The sequence below is a fragment of the Mobula birostris genome, chromosome 10, assembly GCF_030028105.1.
Source record: "Mobula birostris isolate sMobBir1 chromosome 10, sMobBir1.hap1, whole genome shotgun sequence".
Lineage (NCBI taxonomy): Eukaryota > Metazoa > Chordata > Chondrichthyes > Myliobatiformes > Myliobatidae > Mobula > Mobula birostris.
In genome coordinates, this window is record NC_092379.1 from 70,843,584 (window position 1) to 70,866,595 (window position 23,012).

Genomic DNA, 23,012 nt, shown 5'->3' on the forward strand with positions numbered 1-23,012 from the left:
TAAGGAAAGTGTTCTGGCTAATAGAGACTGACCACTTCACTTCACGGAAGGACTTCCTCATGGTGGTGACCCAGACACAACAGCCTTCGGTCACACCTTCCCTGACATTCCCCCAAAGGAAGCAGGCAGGTTGGAGAAGACTGACCCATTCGTAACTCCTCACATCATGAAAGAGTCCATACCTGCTGTAAACAGACCCAGGCTGACAAGGGGCCAATAACACCAGAGCCACAACAATGCCATACAACAATTATTTCTGACAAAAGGACCTAGCCACTTTTCTCTGGCATTATCACCCAGCAAGTGTGAGGGCCGAAAGCTACTCTGCCTGCAAGACTCAACGGGCTGAATGGCCTTGTCTACAGTGGATCAAAGAATACTGACTGGGCCTCTGTTCCTTCCACAGTTAATTATTTATCCTTACTAAATATTCCAGAAAACAGAAACTAGAACAACGATGTTGGCTTTGGTGGATGTTAGTGAGAGATTTGCTTATAAAGCCAGTAAACGCAGATGAATCAAAGATTAAATCAATTGAGTTGGAGAAGGGAAATGGGCTTTCATGGACAGATGATATGCTGTGGAGACATTACTGTGTTACTGGACAGGTGGTGTGTTCTGGACTGTTCCTATAATGCTGATATTTTCTGGAGCAATGAGTGGGTGGAAGGAATTGTGTGATTTGAGGGAAATGCACAGAGTTAACTAACCCATTTTTCTGTTGAAATCGCCAGCTGTGCCTAACTACCACTGGCATCATCTTCAGATTTTTCTAACTCACTTCATCCTTTGTTGCCAAGGGCAACACGTGGGCAGGTTAGTCTTGGAGAGTGGCCAGCCATCCTTGACGTCTCAGGCCTCTGACGTGGGCACCAGATGTCGAAGCTAGCCCACCAAATGTGAATGTTGTAAAGGACTTCATGTGTTCCAGGAAGAGCAGGTCCTGAAACAACACAGTAGATCCATTTAGCCGGCCGTTTGCTTTGGTCTGCCAGGGCCACAGTACCACAACCACAACAGTGGAGGTAGAGACTGCACGTCCTGCATTGACCACAGAACCCACAGAGCAGAAGGGGAAGTAGTTCACCCTCCATTCTCAGGGGCTTCCTGTGGAGAGAAGGAGTACCCCCTCACTGGGACAACTCAATTGGCAATAAAAGCAGAAAATGCTGAAAAGACTGAGCAGGTCAGGCAGCATTGGAGAAAAATTAAATAGTTGATGTTTCTATTCTCTGGCCCTGCTTCATTTGATCTGATGAAGGGTTGGGAACCCGAAACATTAACTGTTTCTCTCGCTACAGATGCTGCCTGCCCTGCTGAGTCTTTCCAGCATTTTCAGACTTGCAGTCCCTGCTGTCTTACTGGATTGACTTCAGATGGTACTTTATTAATTTGACAAGGGAGCCTCATCTCCCTACTGTGGAGACACCAAGTAAAGATCTGTTCAGAACTCACTTCCTCAGCCATTAAACCAATAGTTAAATTTAAACTTGAGATTGACTGACAGAATCAGGGCTTTTGGCTCACTGAGTTCGTGACAACCACCGAATACCTGTCCTAAAGTAATCACATCTGAAGTAACCAAGGAATATGGGGAAATGGTGGGTGGGAGGCTGAATAAAACCAGACGTGATATTAATCGTGGAACGTTCTCAAAGGATTAAGTTATGGTGCTGTATTTGTGAGTAGGTCACTGAGGGGATTGAGGGGAGTCTGGTGCTTTGATAGTTCAGTAGTTGAATTGGTAAACTGGAAGTTCATCAGTTCAAAGGAATGGTTACGATGTGGATATTGAATTCCAGCTGAAGTAAGAGATGGTGTAAATGTTTGCATTTCAGACTGGAAGGAAGCGCGAAATGGTGCTCTCCTGGAAATTTTATAAGAACCATAGATCTGTTCATGTGCATGAATGATGTGGATTTAGGTATAATGAGGATAATAAGCACACACATTCCAAAACTTAGCAAACAGTGAGGAAAGCTGTAACAGGCATTAGAGCCCATGAATCAATCAGAAATACCAGCATGCTCTCAGTAAAAGATATTTCACACAGAGAAGTATAAAACTGTGTCGTGGGAGGAAGAACAGGAAGAGGCAAAGTAAGCTGATTGATTACAAGCTGCTATAAGACACCCGGGGCGTACAGGAACACATTCGCTAAGTGGCAGAATAAGTTAGTACTGTTAAGAGCCTCTTGAGATGGAGCAGAAATTTAGGATCCTACTGACCTTCACAAGCCATGATTTGGCCTTGGCTGTAGTATAGTGTTCAGTGGATGTTGTTTACGTGGACTTTAGCAAGGCATTTGACAAGTCTCGCATGGGAGGCTGGTCAAGAAGGTTCAGTCGCTCGGCATTCAGGATGAGGTAGTAAATTGGATTAGACATTGACTTTGTGAGAGTGGTAGTAGATGGTTGTCTATTCTGACAGGAGGCTGTTACCTCACATGCCATAGGATCGGGGCAGGGTCCATTCTAGTTTGTAATCTCTATCAATGATCTGGATGATAATGGGGTTAACTGGATCAGCAAATTTGCAGATGACACCAAGATTGGGGATGTAGTGGACAGTGAGGAGGGCCATCATGGTTTGTAGGGGGATCTGGATCAGCTGGAAAAATGGGTTGAAAAATGGCTGATGGAATTTAATGCAGACAAGTACAAGGTTTTGCACTTCAGCAGGACCAACCAGGGTAGGTCTTACGCAGTGAATGGTAGGGCACTGAGGAGTGTGGTTGAACAAAGGGATGTGGGAATACAGGTCCATAATTTGTTGAAAGTGGTGTCACAGGTAGACAGGGCTGTAAAGAAAGCTTTTGGCACATTGGCCTTCATAAACCAATGTACTGAGTACAAGAGATGGGATATTATGTTGAACTTGTTTAAGACATTGGTGAGGCCTGATTTGGAGTAGTGTGTGCAGTTTTGGACACCTACCTGCAGGAAAGGGGTAAGCAATGTTTAAAGAGTACAGGCAAAATTTACACATACGTTGCCAGGTCTGGTCTGTGTTGTAAGGAAAGATTGAAAAGGTTTGGATTGCATACTTTAGAATGTAGAAGATTGATATAGATTGGATACAAGTATACAAATGTATGAGGGTTATAGATAGAAACATGGAAATCTACAACACATTACAAGCCCTTTGGCTCACAATGCTGTGCCAACCATATGACCTACTCTAGAAGTTGCCTAGATTTTCCCTACCGCAGAGCCCTCTATTTTTCTAAGCTCCATTTACCTGTCTAAGAGACTCTTAAAAGACCCCATTGTATCCGCATCCACCACCTTCGCCGGCAGTGCATTCCAAGCACCCACCACTCTCTGTGTGAAAAATCTACCTCTGACATCCCCCTTGTACCTACTTCCAAGCACCTTAAAACTATGCGCCCTCATGTTAGCCATTTCAGCCCTGGGAAAACGCCTAAGGCTATCCACACGATCAATGCCCCTCATCATCTTATACACCTCTATCAGCTCACCTCTCATCCTCCGTCACTCCAAGGAGAAAAGGCCGAGTTCACTCAACCTATTCTAACAAGGCATGCTCCCCAATCCAGTCAACATCCTTGTAAATCTGCTCTGCACTCTCTCTATAGTATCCACATCCTTCCTGTAATAAGATGACCAGAACTGAGGTCTAACTAAGGTCTTATGTAGCTGTAACATTACCTCACGGCTCTTGAATTCAATCCTATGGTTGATGAAGGCCAACACACTATACGCCTTCTTAACAACACTGTCAATCTGCGCAGCAGCTTTGAGTGTCCTATCGATATGGACCCCAAGATCTCTCAGATTCTCTACACTGCTGAGAGTCTTACCATTAATATTATATTCTGTCTTCAAATTTGACCTACCAAAATGAATCATCTCACACTTGTCTGGGTTGAACTCTATCTGCCACTTCTCAGCCCAGTTCTTCATCCTATCGATGTCCCACTGTAACCTCTGACAACCCTCCGGACTATCCATAACATCCCCAATTTTTGTGTCATCAGCTAACTTACTAACCCCTCCCTCCACTTCCTCACCCAGGGTCATTTATAAAAATCACTCAAAGAGGAGGGCTCCCAGAACAGATCCCTGTGGAACACCACTGGTCACCGACCTCCATGCAGCAGGGGTCCCCAACCTCTTTTGCACCGCGGACCGGTTTAATATTGACAACATTCTTGTGGACTGGCAGACCGGTGTTGCGGGGGGGGGGGGGGGGGAGTGTTACTCACGACCGGAATATAGGTGATAAGTCAACTAAGTCACTTATAAGTGGCTAATACACTCAACTTCATGTCTAAAAGGGTTTATCTAACAACTTTAATATTAAACACACATCGCATATTTTCCCTGCATGAGTATATAAAACCTTTGCGACACACCAATATCGCTGAATCAGTGGGAGCCCTGGGCTTGTTTCCCTGCAACAAGACGGTCCCATCGAGGGGTGATGGAAGACAGCGATACTCGAAGGGGGTTCCTTGTGTCCAGTCTATTCCGCAATTTAGTTTTCATTGCATTCATTGCAGAAAAGCCCGCTTCACAGAGATATGATGTTGGAAATGGAAGCAACGTTTTCAGTGCTTTCGTGGCTATCTCAGGATATTCAGCCTTGACTTTGATCCAGAATGCCAGCAGAGACGTTATGTCAAATATACTTTTCAGCCCGTCGTCATTTGCAAGCTCAAGGAGTTGATCTTCTTCCCGCGCTGACATGGATGACGCGCGGGTAATGACCTCGCGTGCGTTCAATCTCAACAGTGGGCGTGACAGGGAATGAGGAAAGGTGCAGCTGACTCATATCGTTTCATATCACCAAATCATATCGTCTCCTCGCAGCCTGGTAGCACATGCTTTGCAGCCCGGTGGTTGTGGACCACTGCCTTGCAGAGTATGAACCATCCACAACCACCTTCTGTGGTCAAGCCAATTCTGGATCTACAAAGCAAGGTCTCCCTGGATCCCATGCCTCCTTACTTTCTGAATGAGCCTCGCATGGAGAACCTTATCAAATGCCTTACTGAAATCCACATAGACTACATCCACTGTTCTGCCTTCATCAATGTGTTTTGTTACATCCCTAAAGATAGAGTAAATGCAAACAGGCTTTTTCCACTGAGGTTGGGTGGGACTGCAACCAGAGGTCATAGGTTAAGGGTGAAAGGTGAGAAGTTTAAGGGCAACATGAGGGGAAGCTTCTTCACTCAGAGGGTCATGAGAGAGTGGAATGGACTGCCAGCGTAAGTGGTGCATGTAAGCTTAATTTCAACATATAAGAGAAGTTTGGGTAGTAGCGGGATGGGGGGCTGTGGTTCTGGTGCAGGGTGATGGGAGTAGGCAGTTTAACTGGTCTCACGGTGGACCTGATGGGCTGGAACGCAACTTTCTGTGCTGTACACCAGTGGTCCACAACCACCGGACCGCAAAGCATGTGCTACCGGGCCGCAAGGAGGCTATATGATTTGGCGATATGAAACGATATGAGTCAGCTGCACCGTTCCTCATTCCCTGTCACGCCCACAGTTGGAACTTGAACACATGCGAGGTCATTACGCACACGAGGTCATTACGCACACAAGGTCATTACCCACATGTCATCCATGTCAGCGCGGGAAGAAGATCAACTCCTTGAGCTTGCAGATGACGACGGGCTGAAAAGTATGTTTGACATAACATCGCTGCCGGCATTCCGGATCAAAGTCAAGGCTGAATATCCTGAGATTGCCACGAAAGCACTGAAAACGTTGCTTCCATTTCCAACATCATATCTCTGTGAAGCGGGCTTTTCTGCAATGAATGCAACGAAAACTAAATTGCGGAATAGACTGGACACAAGGAACCCCCTTCGAGTATCGCTGTCTCCCATCACCCCTCGATAGGACCGTCTTGTTGCAGGAAAACAAGCCCAGGGCTCCCACTGATTCAGCGATATTGGTGTGTTGCAATGATCTTATATGTTCGTATAGGGAAAATATGTGCTGTGTGTTTAATATTAAATTCGTTAGATAAACCCTTTTAGAGATGAAATTGAGTGTATTGGCCATTTATAAGTGACTTATACAAACAGTTGACTTATCACCTATATTCCAGTCCTGATTAACACCCACCCCCCAGCTGGCTGGTCCGCAAGAATATTGTCAATATTAAACCGGTCCGCGGTGTAAAAGAGGTTGGGGACCCCTGCTGTACACTTCTCAATGACCCCATGACTCCAGGGCACCACATTTTGCGAAGGTTTGGAGCGAGTGCCGTCAGTTGTCCCTGAGTGTTTCCAGGATTTATTGGAGGAAAGGGATGATGAAGTGCTGCTTAACTGTTTAACGAAGTAGGAGCATAGAGATTAAACAGTAAAGCAGCAGCGTGGACACAGAGCTAGCAGCACTGGTGCACAGTCGTTTACTTAGAGAAACCGGAGAGATGGGAGAAGGCCGAGTGAAGAAATCAACATGATGTGGAATTCTGTTAGAGTTTGCCAGGACAGACTGCTTCCACTGGCAGGGATGTCATCAGCAGTGCAAACTAGTTCAAAAGTCATTCAGACAACATGGAGAATTTACCAAATGGATCTTACTGAGGTCTAAAATGCACGTCTAAAGGAAAGATTGAAAGTTGATTGCCAACAGGATTTAAAAGGATTATGGGAGAAACATTTACTTGACTAACAGAAAGACCAGAGAGCTGAATTAATTAGAAAGTTCTTTTGAAGCTCTCTTCCCCCACCTCCCCAGCTCTCTCTCTCTCCACCTCCCGTCTGCTTCTCACCATCTCTCTTTACCTTTGCCCCACTCTCTAGCCATGTATCTCATTTTATTTCTCTCTCTCATTCTCATAATTACTGTTTTCCAGGTCCACCTGTGAACGTCACCTGCAATATTTTTATCAACAGCTTTAGCTCTGTGACTGAGACGACCATGGTAAGCACTGACCCGTCAACTCCCCAAAGACACCCAAGATACCAGGGGCAATTTACAGTGGCCAAACGACCCCGCAACCCAAATGACTTTGGGATGCAGGAGGCATCCAGAGCACTTGGGGGAAACCACAGTCACAGGAAAAATGTGTAAACTCCTCGTAGACAACATCGGAGGTCAGGATTGAACCTCAGTCTCTGGTGTTCTGAGGCAATGTGTCAACCCACTGCCCACAATGCCACCAATTTCCTTGGGCAATAACTGCTGTCCTTGCCGTAATCCCAACATCCTGTGAAAGGGACTAAATGAATGGAGCAGCAATGGTGAAAGTCTTCAATCTGTAACGTTTGATACCATGTCTAATTGCGTCCCACAGGACTATAGGCTTAATGTGTTCCTGCGGCAACAGTGGAACGACCCCCGTCTTGCATACAGTGAGTATCCTGATGACTCCCTTGACATTGATCCTTCAATGTTGGACTCCATCTGGAAGCCTGACCTGTTCTTTGCCAATGAGAAAGGAGCCAGCTTCCACGAGGTGACGACAGACAACAAGTTATTGCGCATTTTTAAGAATGGCAATGTCTTGTACAGCATCAGGTGAGAGCCGTTGTTTTGTACAGATGTTGATTAAACATGGGATGGTGGAGCAAAGCCGAAAACGTTCTCCTTACAGCAGAAAGTGATAATAAAATTTCTGCAGAATGTCTAAACAGGTGGAGTTTTGATGGAATAAAGAGTGGGAGGAGTGTTACCTTTTATCTGCTCTGTGTCTGAGATGGTCACAGTAATGTCAAGAGAACTTTCCTCTGATCGTAACTGCTGTGGGAGAGTGTGGTAGGATGGCACAGGGGAACTTTACTCTGGAATAATCACTGCCCTGGAATGGTTTGATCGAGTGGTACATCTAATGCACTGTACCTAAGTTGCAAGCGTATGATGGGATAGTGGAGAAAGAATATACTGTTTACTAAGTCTGTGTTGCATTCTTGGAAGTGCTATCCTAACATTAAACTCGTGCTTGCCCTCTTGCTCAAGTGGACACTAATGCTTGGAGCAATGCTGGTGCCTTGTTCAACTTGGGCTGTGGCTTAGTCAGGTCTTTTCTCTCACGGATTTGCCAATACCTGTTGAATATATCTGTGTGGTGATGGATTGTCTCATAGTAATCCTGGCACGTCATGTATGAACCATATGGCAAAGTTCCCAAAAAATGCAAAATAGAATTGCAAACCTCTAATAGATCAGGCCAATTTAGGCCTGCTTTAAAACTGGTTTTGATCTGTGATGGGTATCATCTGTTCCCACAACCATGACTATGCTACTTAAAGTGCAGTGGTCATTTATTCTTAGAGTAGGAGACCAATACTGAGTGCCATGTGCAGGAGACAGAGAGATTAATGTTCGGTGTTTAAACAATCTGACTCTCTGATACCAATTCACCTTCTTTATAGAACAGAACGTAGAAGAGTACAGCACAGAAAAAGACTCTTCAACCCATGATGTTGCGTCAAAATAATTAAGCTAATGATACCTAATCCCTTCTGCCTACTCAAGATCATCTCCCTTTATTCTCTGCATGAACCTGTCTAAGAGCCTTTTAATGCCAATGGCTTCACCATCAACCTTAGCAGTACCCACCACTCTCTGTGCGAAAAATTTCTCCTTTGAACTTTGCCCCTCTCAACTTAAATGCATGCCTTTTATTTTTAGACGTTTTGCTCCTAGGATAAAAATACCAGCTGTCTACTCTCTGTCGCTCATAACTTTATAAACTTCTGTCAAGTTTCCCCTCACTCTCCACCTTTCCACCATGGTTTATCCAAGCTCTCCTCAAAGCAGGTGCTACCTAATCCAGGCAACATGCTGGTGAGCACGTTCAACATTGGAACCCAACTCCATAATCAGCTATTTCAAGGCTGGCTTACGTGTGGCGATTTCATTCTGAATCAACCAAGTCTCCCTTTCAGTCACTTAAATCAGGCTAATACAGTGCAGAGGGGAGGTTCTGCCAGGAGTGCTACCTACTAGGGCAGGACGGTAGCCCAGTAGTTGGGCTAGTGGACATGTGTTCAAGTCCTATCGTAGTAGCTGAAGAATTTAAATTGAGTTAAGCATTTTGTATTAGGTCATGTATAATGATGATCACAAAACTAATGGAGTGTGGAAACGTGGATTGGGTTCAAGGAAAGGAATCTGCTGTCCTGACCCAGTCTAACTAGATATGGGTGAACCCAGACTCTGATGTGGGCTAGTAAACTCCTCAGTCAGGGTAATTAGAGATGGCTAATAAATGCTGGAGATGGTCGGATGAATAGTATAAAAGCTCAGATCCCTCAGTCTTGGACTCAGTCTTGGGAATAGTCCCCAACTCTGGGACTTGCTCCCTGCTAGACCATTACCAAGAACACATTAGACTAACCAGTCAGACGCTATTCCTTCTGTCACTGCAGGCTCACCTTAGTTCTCTCATGCCCCATGGATCTGAAGAATTTCCCCATGGATGTTCAGACATGTGCCATGCAACTGGAGAGCTGTGAGTAAATGGACCACATGTTTAACTCAGTGTTTTAACTGATCTCAGTCGCCCCCTCACTGCACTTTGTCCTACCACCTCGAGACATTCCGTGTCTGTTGTTTTTAGCATCTCATTCTGCCTCTCTGCAGTTGGCTACACAATGAACGATTTGATATTCCAGTGGCTGGAGGAGGAGTCTGTTCAAGTTGCTGAGGGTTTAACGCTCCCACAATTCATCCTGAATGACGAGAAAGACCTCGGTTACTGCACCAAGTCCTACAACACAGGTGAGGGGGCTGCTGACACTCACTGGTGGAGTTTAGCAGGGCAAGAACAACTTGTGACATCATAGTAGGCCATTCAGCCCATTGTTCCTGGGCTGGTAACCCTAATCCAATTTCCCACATGAGGCTTCTCAGTTTTTCAGTAGACTGAGGATTTCCTCCTGTGTTAACCTTTTAGGCAGAGAGTTCCAAACACTTCTAGGGGATAACCTTTCCTCATTCCCCTCTTAATCCTTCCACAAATGCTCTCAATCTATTCCCTGGTTGCCAAGACCTTCCTATTTATTGTATGATTTACATATGATTTTTTTGTATTCTATCTCTGAGCAGCAGTGAACTATCTAATTGGTCTATCAGAGTTCTCTTTGGGAACTAGTTGACTTGATCAGCATTTCTGATCTGGCTGTTGTTCATGGTTGCACTTAATAAAAAAAAATCCCACCCGTCATCACTTTACACACCTCAGTAGAACCTCCTTTCGGCCCTATTTCCTGACCTCTCCATCTTTTCCTCAGAGTTACTATCTTTCCCAGCCTGGCACAGTCCATCTTCAGTGCAGCCACACTTTTCCCTTAATGTAGTGACCAGAAAACTGTACACAGTGCCCAAGACGTGATGAATTTCTGGCTTTTCCATTTGATAGATGATTAGGTCTGGCTGACTAATGACCGAAGTGTTCTATATACCTCAAGGCATGAATGTTGTCTAAGAGTCGAGCTGGATATTTTTTGTTTTAAAAAATAAACTTTTTTCATAACAATATATTAAGTAAGATACAATACACCCAGTAAATCTTTACCATCATTGCATTATCAAGTCGTCAGATCATCACATCATGCACAGACCAAAGTGACCTCCCAACAGAAGACTTCAAGTGTGCGCAGGGCTGTTACGTGGGTGGCTTCTCTCATTTGGCTGTGCTCTGTTCCATCTCAACAGCCAGCCAAAAGGACCACAGTATTGAACATCCTACCCTTAGTAAAGGTGGGAATGGGGGGCTGGCTCACTCAGACCACCTCAAGGCCTTTCATTGAGGGAATCACTGGTTAAGAGGTTCCTGCAAGAGTAACTGCACCCTGAGCTCAGAAACCAGAATGAGTTCTGTTTGAATCCCATCCCCCAGCCACGAGTTTCCACGCCACCAACTCCAGCCTCACCATCACCACTACCCCAACGACAACCACCATCAACCCCAGCACCAGCAAATTGACCCACATAACTCGCTACCAGCTGGCCCGCCACTACCACCCTCAATACTCATTATTGCCTCCACCTCTGCTCCTCACTCCTTCCACCAATGTCACCATCCTCACTCACACCCCAGCTTCCTGATCACCCCCCCAACCCTACTCCCTACCCCGCCATGACCCCCAGCGCCTCTGCGCACCAGGATGAAAGGGATGCAGAGGGAACGTCCCCCCCGGCTCCATATCCAGGTGAAAAGGAGCTCGACAGTGAGAGACTTGGGAGCTCCTCATTAGCAAGAGGCCACTCGACCCTTCTAGCCTGATACCCCCGAAACATGGCAGATCTGTGGTGATGCTCTCATTGCTGATCTTGGTTTCCCAGGTGGACGGTTTCTGGGGGCTGGAGTCTTGGCCAATCCCATGGCCCGGGATGTTAACAATTGCCCACATGGAGAGCAAGATCAGCAGGTGGAGCTGTGTGTGGTGTGAGCTGTAATCTCTCGCTGTTCCCCTTTGTCTGACACAGGCAAGTTTACCTGCATTGAAGTGAAGTTCCACTTGGAGAGGCAAATGGGTTACTACCTCATCCAGATGTACATTCCCAGCCTGCTCATCGTCATCCTATCCTGGGTGTCTTTCTGGATTAATATGGATGCTGTTCCGGCCCGGGTCGGACTGGGCATTACCACTGTCCTCACCATGACGACGCAGAGCTCAGGCTCCAGGGCCTCACTACCAAAGGTCAGCTCATCTCTGCTGAGATCAAACATACCAGTTATCGTAGTCACAGAATCACACAGCAAGGCACAGCCCATCTCATCCATGACAGTCCTTTGGCCCATCTACTTTCATCCTATTTGCCTGCATTAGGAACATATCTTTCTGTTGTTGCCCATTTAGGTGCCCGTATGAATTCTACTTATCCGGGCCAGGTGGAACTTAATGCAGGCAAGAGTGAGGTGTTGCACTTGGCAAAGACCAACCAGAGTAGGACTTACACAGTAAGCAGTAGGGCACTGAGGAGTGGTAAATAAAATTATCGAAGTTATAGATAGGGGAAAATGCAAGCAGGCTTTTCTCCACTGAGGTTGGATGAGACTACAACTTGAGGTCATGGGTTATGGGTGAAAGGTGAATTATTTATGGGGAACTTGAAGGGGAGTTTCTTCGTGGGAGCTAGTGTGGGCAAATGGGATCAGTATAGGTGGACACAAAAGTCAGCATGGACACCTGACAGGCCTGTTTCTGTGCTGTAGGGCTCTCTTACTCCACAAGTACATTCACTGGTTCCAATAGATCTCCTGTTTGCCCAATCCAATGATTATTTTAGGTTGTTAATTTTGAATATTCATCTTACTCCAAAGTCTCTAGCTGCTCTATCTACACAAGTCCTTGGAACGAGTCAGAGGATGCCTTCCAGACTACTAAAGGGTTTGGTAGGGTAGAAAATGTAACAGAGATACAAAACAGAGAGCGGCAAGTATCCTCATGCATCTCAGGGTTGAGAGGATAGACACTGCAATATGTGATTTAGCAGAAGGTGATCCAATGGTCCAATCCCACACTAACTCCAAACTCGTTTACAATACAAGCTGGGGAGAGGCAGAGCTTTTACAATTTGCCTCTATCCCCTCAGACTACGGAAGGAAGAAAAATAACCAGAGTTTCTGGTTCACCATCCTGCAGGTGATTAGAATATGAAGAATGGGCTATCGATTGACTGGAAAAGCAGCCCCACATCTCCCTTGCCTCAACCCATACACAACCACCGAGCTGCAGATCAGTGAAAATCCTTGCTGCACTAAGCACTTACTGCTTCCTTTGCCTTTCCCTGTGGTTCATTCAACCAGCTTGACCGGAGGTAATCATCATCTTTCACCCAACAGGTCTCCTACGTCAAAGCCATTGACATTTGGATGGCCGTGTGTCTCCTGTACGTTTTTGCTGCTTTACTTGAATACGCCGCAGTCAATTTTGTATCTCGACAGCACAAGGACTTCATAAGGCTACGGAAGAAGGAGCAATCGCAAGTGGCTGTGAGTCTCAATCTTCCATCTAAATCTGTTTTTACCTTTCTCGGGGTCACTCTACTGTCCAACCCTCAGCACCTACTCTCTTATAGTGAATTCAATAGGTCAATAAACCCAGCGTGTGAATGCCGATGGTAACAAGGTGAACAGTTACTTTCTGATAGACAAGTAGGAAAGCTGTGTACCACCAAGACAGAAAGATCCTTACAACAGCAAAAGGATTTAGGGGCACAAACTAAACAGATTATCATAGAGTCATACAGTTGTACAACTTGAAAACAGGTCCTTTGACCCAATATACCTTGCCAAACTACCATAATCCCAGCTTCCCTCTTTAGGAAAGCACCCTTCAATGCCTTGACTATTCAAATAACTCTTAAAGGTGATTGCATTTGAGTCCATCACCTCTTCTGGCAGTTCATTCCATATATCAACCACTCTGTGTAAGAAACTTGCCCTCCAGATCTGCTTTAAGCTTCCTTCCCCTCATCTAAACCTATGACCTTTTGGTTTTGATACCACAAACAAGGAAAAAAGTAGTTCTGACAATCTACCTGTCTATGCCTCTCATAACTTTACCTATCTCTATAAGGTCATCCCACAACCTCCTGCACTCCAGGGAAAACAAGCACAGCTTGTCCAATCACTTCCCATAGACAATGTCTTCCAATCCAGACAATATCCTGGAGAATATCCATCCGAGGGTCGTCAATTCTCTTATCAGTTAATTTTAAAAAGTAAACAAAGGCCTGTTATTAATTTCAGGAGGAATTAATTGAACAGTAATAGAAATGTGTTAAATTTACTCAGAACATTGGCATGACCACACCTTGTGTATGTGATACAAAACCCAATATATCAGAGCTAGCAATTGAAAATAAAAATAGTAAAAGCTGAAAACACTCAACAAGTCAATCAGGAAGTGCGGAGAGAGAAACAGCATTAATGTTTCAGGTCAACAACCTGGTCTGAGCGATGGTTGTCAATCTGAAACAGTAACTCTATTTTTTGAACAATACAGGGAATAAACTAAGTTAAGATTTTTATTTGCAGACTGAACAAATAAAACTCAGCAGTTATGATTTATGAGCAAATCTATTATTAGCTATCATTAATAATTAGTACATCTAATAACTACTTCTGCTACTTATTGCTAAAATCAGCCAATTGAGCAATCAATAATTGGTTAACAATCAGTCATATTAAGCAATCAATGAGTGATCAATAACAAGCAATAAATGAGTGATCTATAAATAATTTTTGTTTGGTCAATGTGTGATCAATAGTGGGCAATCAAGAAGTGTTGGGCAAGTGATCAATAGGGGGTCAATGACAATCAATGGTTTCAATGAACATCAATGGTTTCAATGAACAGACAATTGGGATCAATGGCTGATCAATAAGAGGCAATGAATAAACAATCAATGAGTAATTAATGGTTGATCAATAATTGATCAATGTTTTTTATGAATTGACAATCAATAATGGGCAATTAATGAGCAGATGCAGCAACCTTGGGTGAAAGGCACAGGGAGTTAATCACAAACTGGTGTATCTGTGAGACTGACAAAGCAACATAACTTGTCAGGTTCTGGTGATGAACTGCAGTGAAGTGAGTTCTTCAATTGTACCACAAGATAATGGTGACATTATGAGTGCATCAGCACGTGTCAGGTACTGTACATGCCATAATTCTTCTCGTCAAATTCAAACCCACATCATATAAACTTCTCCCCAAGAGCTGTCTGTAAACGTCCTCCCATGGTGAAGTGAGTGAAGAGCTCAGGCCCACAAAGTACCCATACCCATCTCCTATTTTTTTTATAGTTAAGTTAGTAGGCTTGTATTCCGTACAGGACAACCCTGCTTTGCCTGGAGATGTGCCATTGCTGGTTGTAATGAGGGATGTCCAACCACTCTCCCTAATCCTCATCTCCTTTGCTTTTCTTTTCACTGGGCCTTGTGCACGACGGGTTGGTTAACCAGGCAGAAAGAGGAGACTCGCTAAGGCCTGAAGATGATCCAAAGAGCCGGGAAGCAATATTCGAGACAGCAAACCAATTCTGCAGCCTGGGCTTCAAGGTAATTTTGTGTTGTGCCTGTGACCTGTACAAAGGCAGATATGCTCTCCTTTCCACAACCGATTGAACATATGGTCTGGGCATATCTGGATGGATGGAGAACATCCTGGAAAGTGTTAGATTATGGTGCACAAAGACTATGTGGTTTCCTGAACAGGCTTACTATCAACGTGGGGTTATAGTGGACATGTGGTTGGTGGGTGGAGATTAGAGAAGGTCTGGGTGAGGGCTGAAAATGGTGTGGGAGGCTGGATGTGTTGCGGAAGGGCGTGGTGAGGTAGGTTAGTACTGGAGGAGGATGGATTGAGGTTTGGGATGCGGGTGGGGGGTGAGTGTTTTGTGAGTATGTGGGATTGTGAGTGGATGAGGGTGCGGGTGGGTTGGTAGAGTATAGGTGGGTTGAGATTGGAGGGGTGTGGGGGTGTGGGGATGTGGGTCGGGATTGGGGGTTGGGGGTGTAGGGATGTGGGTGGGGATGGGGGTGTGGGTGAGTTCTGCTGGAGGAATGTCGATGGGTTGCAATGGTGTAGGGTTGGACAGGGTGGGGGTGTGTGGTGATTGGGTGTAGAGTGGCCTGTAGAGGTGTTGGGGACTGGCATATGACAGGTCTGGGTGTGGGATGGGTTGGGATGGGTGGAACGCAGGAGACAAGGAAAGGGAGCATAAAGAAATCAGAGGGAGTGTCAAAGGAAAAGAGAAAACTGAAAAGGAGAGAGATTAGACAGGAAGGAGGATTGATATAGAGGAGAGAAGCAGAGAGGTACCTAGAGGAAGACAGAGTGAGTGATGGAGAGAACAAGACAAAAGCTGAACTTCCACTGGGAAGAGAGGACCAAGTTGTAATTGGGATTGAAGGACAAATAAAACACAAGTGAGGGAAATTTTGAAATAAAATCAGAAAATCTGGAAGAAGTCAGCAGATCAAACGGTATGTGAGGAGAGAAACAGAGATAACGTTTCAGTTCAAAGATTCTTCATCAGAACAGTGAAACGCAGTTCATTTACTGTAAGTTTTTCCTAAAGTAACCAGCCACGACAAAAATAATGATATAAAATAACTTCTCACTATTAGCATCCTATGGAAAATGAGGCAAACTAATTCTTTACAAATGCATGTAAACACAGTCAACAGTTAGAGTTATGGTGCAAGACTACAACATCACTGGAGTGCGATTCAACAGGAAACTTCACAACTAAAGGCTTTGAATCCTCTCATCACTATGGGAAAGAACACCTTGACCCCCTTCACTCACATGAGCTGCTTGTCACATTGGGACATCCCAGCCTGATCTGCATTTCCAGCCCACCAGGGAGTGGCCCTTCTCCCTCCATCTCCAGTGGCTCTGCAAGCATGTCCTCTGTGGCCCCCTGGCCCAGGATCTCACTTCTATTAAGGTCATGTTTTGGTTTACCAGCTGCCCTGAAGTGGGCATCTAGATGGTGCTCAACATAGACAGACAGAAAGAGAGAGAGGACATTGCCTAACACAGCGAGGGCAAGAGGTAGAGAAGGAGAAAGAGAGAGGGTAAGAGGACTAGAGAGGGGGAGTTGACGATACCCAACATGGAGAAAGAGGGTAAGGGAAGGACAGAGGAAATGAAGTTGGGAAAGAGAGGACCATGCCTAACTTACAAAGAAAGAGTGAACACCAGTATTGACGACTTAGAGAGGATAAGAGGGCAGAAGTGAGAGACCTAGAGGACTCTGAAAATAATTGTCCTGTTGTAGAGAGAAGTATGCTTGGGCTGAAAGACTTGCAGGGAGAGGTCTACATGAGCATGTGTGTTCGCTCACCACTGATTGCAGGGGTGTGCTGTCTGTCATCTCCTGACGGATATCCTTGCTTTGTTCTGAAATGGCAGGTTGCAGAAGTGCAGGAGGGAAACCGCTTCTTCTTCCGGGGCTATGGCCTGGGGCACTGTGTGCCTGTGAGAGATGGAACAGAGCTGGAGGCAACAAGCCTATTTCAATCTGCACAGCGCCCACCGAGGGACACAGAGTCCATCCGACAGAGATTCGTGGACAGGGCAAAGAGGATTGACAAAATCTCCCGAGCTGTTTTCCCAGTCACATTCCTGATTTTTAACATTTTTTATTGGTTGACATACAAGATCATCCGGCAACGGGATATTCATGAGGTTTAAATCTCCAGGGTGTCTACTATTCCATGCTCCATAACCGCATCACACACACCTTCACTTACTCTCTTACACACTCTCACACTCACACACACACTCGGAGGTGGCCCCATGAGCAGAGGACGGGTGGTAGATTCAGTAACTCCATCACTATCTGTTGATCAGCTTCCCCATCTCTGATATATCATCTCTTCAACCATGGCTACAATCTTCTCATTTCCATTTTTAATCTTTGTCAAACAACTTGACACTTTGTGTTAAATGTGAAGTGTAAGTTCAACTTATTGCATCCCTTTAATAAATCCATGAAATGGTTATTTATGATAAACTGTACCATCAATTAATTACTTGCACATGGAAAATTATAGAATCAATTAATGACTCTCAAGGACAGGTACAAACACAGTAATAGATTTAGCTAAACATAACTGTATTCAGTACCAATCTTTTCTTAAATTACAAACTCTACCTTGTGCCTTGGTTTTCAGATGACATTGTATCCTTTCTCTCAGTGAATCCCTTTACGCTGTCTTTCTCTGCTAGAGTTTTGTGAGGTCACACTGTCATCTCTTCAGCCTCTTCCTCTCACCCTGTACTTCCAGTGCTCACAGTTCTGCTGTGACTGCTTCCAGCTCACCTGTCATGTCCCAGCTATGCCAATATCAGGGAAACCATGGCCACTGTAAGTTCTCCACAGGAAACAGTGGAGCTTCAGGCCCACATGTCTTCCACAACGCAGCCCTCCCTGAAGGCACACGTTCAATCCGCAGTTGATTCAAGCCATTCCGTAACTTTGTTAAAAACAAGCACCTCCTAGACACTGAGCTCCTTTACAGGACGCCCTCAGACCCCTCCTCTACAACGGGATTAAACTTGTCAAACCCAGCTGATGTTACCTCCTATCGCCCTGTGCTGAGACATCCCCATTCCAGCTTCCAGTGGAGCGACACTGGATACTCCAAACTGACCATGAGCTCTTCCTCTGCTGTTTGAGATTGTCAGTGCTCCCATTGCACAGCTGTCCAAGTGATCTCCTGGACCTGCACTGCTCGGTGCAGTTCCTCCCTCCCTCTGGAATATCTCTCCCACCCGCCGGAACATCTCTCCCACCCGCCGGAACATCTCTCCCACCCTCTGGAACATCTCTCCCTGGTCTGCTGTAACATCTCTCCCTCCCACCGGAACATCTCTCCTACCCTCTGGAACATCTCTCCCTCCCACTGGAACATCTCTCCCTCCCACTGGAACATCTCTCCCTCCCGCCGGATCATCTCTCCCTCCCGCCGGAACATCTCTCCCTCCCGCCGGAACATCTCTCCCTCCCGCCGGAACATCTCTCCCGCCCTCTGGAACATCTCTCCCTGGTCTGCTGTAACATCTCTCCCTCCCGCCGGAGCATCTCTCCCTCCCGCCGGAACATCTCTCCCTCCCGCCGGAACATCTCTCCCTCCCTCCGGAACATCTCTCCCACCCACCGGAACATCTCTCCCACACGCCCGAACATCTCTCCCACACGCCCGAACATCTCTCCCACACGCCCGAACATCTCTCCCACCCGCCGGAACATCTCTCCCTCCCGCCGGAACATCTCTCCCTCCCGCCGGAACATCTCTCCCTCCCGCCGGATCATCTCTCCCTCCCGCCGGATCATCTCTCCCTCCCGCCGGAACATCTCTCCCTCCCGCCGGAACATCGCTCCCTGGTCTGCTGGAGCATCTCTCCCACCCTTGAACATCTATCCCTGGTCTGCTGGAACACCTCCCCCTGGTCTGCTAGAGCACCTCTCCCACCCTCGAACATCTCTCCCTGGTCCACTGGAACATCTCTCCCTCCCCCTGGAGCATCTCTCCCTCCCTCGAACATCTCTCCCTGGTCTGCTGGAACATCTCTCCCTCCCTCGAACATCTCTTCCTGGTCCGCTGGAGCATCTCTCCCACCCTCTGGAGCATCTCTCCCACCCTCTGGAGCATCTCTCCCTCCTGCCGGAACATCTCTCCCTCCCTCTGGAGAGTCTCTCCCTCCCGCCGGAACATCTCTCCCTCCCGCCGGAACATCTCTCCCTCCCGCCGGAACATCTCTCCCTCCCGCCGGAACATCTCTCCCTCCCGCCGGAACATCTCTCCCTCCCGCCGGAACATCTCTCCCACCTGCCGGAACATCTCTCCCTCCCACCAGAACATCTCTCCCTGGTCTGCTGGAACATCTCTCCCTCCGTCGAACATCTTGCCCTGGTCCGCTGTAACATCTCTCCCTAGTCTGCTGGAACATCTCTCCCTCCCTCGAACATCTCTCCCTGGTCCGCTGGAACATCTCTCCCTCCCCCTGGAGCATCTCTCCCTCCCTCTAGTACATCTCTCTCTCCCTCGAACATCTCTCCCTGGTCTGCTGGAACATCTCTCCCTCCCTCGAACATCTCTCCCTGGTCCGCTGTAACATCTCTCCCTCCCTCTGGAGCATCTCTCCCACCCTTGAACATCTATCCCTGGTCTGCTGGAACATCTCTCCCTCCCTCGAACATCTCTCCCTGGTCTGCTGGAACATCTCTCCCTCCCTCAAACATCTCTCCCTGGTCCACTGGAACATCTCTCCCTCCCTCGAACATCTCTCCCTGGTCCGCTGGAACATCTCTCCCTCCCCCTGGAGCATCTCTCCCTCCCTCGAACATCTCTCCCTCCCTCTAGAACATCTCTCCCTCCCTTGAGCATCTCTCCCTGGTCTGCAGGAGCATCTCGCCCTCCCTCTGGAGCATCTCTCCCTGGTCCGCTGGTGCGTGGTGCCATGACCTCTCCACTAATGGAAGGTCTCTAACAACTGCCTGGCTCCATTGGCACGCATCATTCACCAGCCTGCAGTGAATGGTCATGAGCCCTCAAACATCCAGCAGTCAGTACTGCCAGCCCTGGTTTTTGAAGAGTGTGTTTGATACTCAAGGAAGGCCAGCCTTTGCCAGCATTGCCCACCATCCCATTCTCCGCTACTTGGTCTCCCCATAGCCCTCCACTCTTTCTCACACACTCCTCTCAATCTCCTTACCATGCACTCTCTGTGCATCTCCTCAACTTCTGTTGGGAAAAACTCACCTTTAACTTTACTGAATTAGCCACTAGCACAGTGTGTCTACAAGGTCAGAGGCTGGAATCCTGCTTCTAACTCCTAACACCCCTAAGCCCTTGCACCATCTACAAGTCAGGAGTGTAATCGAACACTCTCCAATCACCTAGACAAGCCACCAGGCTAAGCACGGCTCCAGCGCCATATTTGAGTTTGCTGGAGACACCAGTGCTGTTGGCCGAATCAAAGGTGGTGATGAATTGGCATTCAGGTGGGAGACTGAAAATCTGGTCGAATGCTGCGGTAAGAACAACCTCTCACTCAACATCAGCAAAACAAAAGAGCTGATTATTGACCACAGGAAAACGAAACCGGAGGCCCATAAGCCAGTCCTCATTCGGAGGTCAGAGACAGTGAGGGCTGGTAACTTTAACTTTCTTGGTGTTGTCATTATCAGAGGATCTATCCTGAGACCAGCACGTAAGTGGCATCACAAAAAGGTACAACCGTGCCTCTACGTTCTTAGACATTTGCACAGACTCAGCATGTCAAATGTCTATAGACGGCCAGTGAAAAATATCCTGACTGCTTGCATCATGGCCTAGTATGAAAGCACCAATGCCCAAGAACAGAAAATCCTACTTAAAGTGGTGAACACAGCCCAGTCTGTCCCTACCATGGGCACATCTACAAGGAGCACTGCCACAAGAAAGCAGCGTCCGTCATCAGGGGATTCCACCATCCAGGCCATGCTCTCTTCTTGTTGCTGCCCTTCAGGGGGAGCTCAAGTCCAGGTTCTTTCAGAAGTGAGCCAGACACCGGATTGCATAGAGGGTTTAAAAGAAGCAAGTGGGAGCAGTCAACAATTTTTCTGAGTCACAGTCCAGCGGAGGCACTGGATTGTGTAGAGGGAGAGAGAGTTTAAGAGAAGCAAGCAGGGGTGGTCGGCACTTTTTGTGTGCCATGGTCCCAAGGAGACATCAGATTGTGTAGAGGGAAAGAAAATTTAAAGGCAGCAAGGTTGGCATTTTTTTGCACACTACAGTCCTGAGGAGTCATTGGATTGTGTATAATTAGTCACTTGGCAAGCACCAAAGAAAGAAAGTTAGGTTTAAGTGGAGCAGCCACTGTGGGAGCGGGCCAGTGTTGGAGTGCAGAGTTGAGGCTTTGGTTCTCAAGGCTTCAGCAAGGAGAGGCGTTGGATGTAGTTAGAATTTTGTTTGTTATTTATTATTTCTTTCTTTTTTATTGCACACTTAGAGCAGTGGGGATGCCAGGCAGGCTCCTCATGGGATGTGGGAAGGGAGGGAGACCTCTATCACTGACGACTACACATACAAGAAGTGCTGCAGCTTCTAACAGACTGTGTTATGGAGCTGGAGCTGGAGCTGGATGAACTCCAGATTATTTAGGAGATTAGGGGTTGATAGACAGGACATACAGGGAAATAGTTACAGTCAAGATGTAGGACGCAGATAACAGTGTGACCATCAGGAGGGGGAAAGGAGATAGGCAGTCAGTGCAGAGTACCCCTACAGCCATTCCCCTTAACAACAGCTTTGGGTACTGTTGGATGAAGTGGGGGGAGGTGTGAAATGATCTAACAGAGGAAAGCCAGGAAAGCCACAGTGATCAGGTCTCTGACTCTGTGACTCGGAAGGGAAGGGGGGTGGGGTTGTGGAGGAGAAGAGGCACTCTGTGGTGATAGGAGATTTGTTAGTTAGGGAAACGGACAGGAATGAGATTCCCAGATGGTTTGTTGCCTCCTGGGTGCCAGGGTCAGGGACATCTCGGATCGAGTCACCCTTAAGTGGGAGGGTGAACAACTAGAGGTGTGGTCTACGTTGGTACCAATGTCAAGGGCAGGATGGGTGACGAGGTTCTGCAAAGTGAGTTCATGGAGTTGGGTACTAAGTTAAAGGGTAGAACCTCCAGGGTTGTGATCTCAGGATTGCTACCCATGACACGAGCTAGTGAGGCCAGGAGTAGGTAGGTCATACAGTTTAACACATAGCAAAGGAGTTGGAGTAGGAGGGAGAGCGTCAGACCATTGGTTTCTCTTCCAGGGAAGGTGGGATCTGTACAGAAGGGACAGCTTGCATCTAAACTGGAAGGGGGCTAATATCATGGTGGCAAGGTTTGCTAGTACTGCCGGGGGTGGGGGTTAAACGAGAGTTCAAGGGGGATGGGAACCAGGGAACCAGAGCACCAGAACAAACAGTGGTGTGATACAATGGGTGGCAGTGTGAAATATGAGGAGGATGTTATGAGAATGCAGGGTGACTTGGACAGGTTGGGTGAGTGGGCAGACGCATGGCAGATGCAGTTTAATGTGGATAAATGTGAGGTGGCAAGAATTTGGTGGCAAGAACAGGAAGGCAGATTACTATCTGAATGATGTCAAGTAAGGAAAAGGGGAAGTACAACAAGATCTAGGTGTCCATGTTCATCAGTCACTGAAAGTAAGTGTGCAGGTACAGCAGGCAGTGAAGAAAGCTAATGGCATGCTGGCCTTCATAACAAGGGGAATTGAGTATAGGAGCAAATAGGTCCTCCTGCAGTTGTACAGGGCCCTGGTGAGACCACACCTGAAATATTGTGTACAGTTTTGGTCTCCAAATTTGAGGAAGGACATTCTAGCTATGGAGAGAGTACAGCGTAGGTTCACGAGGTTAATCCCCAGGATCGCGGGACTGTCATATGTTGAAAGATTGGAGCAACTGGGGTTGTGTACACTGGAATTTAGAAGGATGAGAGGGGATCTGATTGAAACATATAAGATTATTAAGGGATTGGACACGCTAGAGGCAGGAAAC

General features: G+C 46.8%; 1 protein-coding gene across 1 annotated transcript in view; it reads left to right on the top strand.

The window, feature by feature from the left end:
- Positions 1 to 17,151, top strand: part of LOC140203703 (glycine receptor subunit alpha-4-like) — a 38,290-nt gene extending 21,139 nt beyond the window's left edge. Inside the window, exons 5-11 of the mRNA XM_072269745.1 lie at positions 6,843 to 6,910; positions 7,284 to 7,507; positions 9,361 to 9,443; positions 9,575 to 9,712; positions 11,423 to 11,637; positions 12,783 to 12,932; positions 16,870 to 17,151. Coding sequence (XP_072125846.1) covers positions 6,843 to 6,910; positions 7,284 to 7,507; positions 9,361 to 9,443; positions 9,575 to 9,712; positions 11,423 to 11,637; positions 12,783 to 12,932; positions 16,870 to 17,151 — 1,160 coding nt within the window. The remainder of the gene's footprint in view (positions 1 to 6,842; positions 6,911 to 7,283; positions 7,508 to 9,360; positions 9,444 to 9,574; positions 9,713 to 11,422; positions 11,638 to 12,782; positions 12,933 to 16,869) is intronic.
- Positions 17,152 to 23,012: the final 5,861 nt, after the last annotated feature.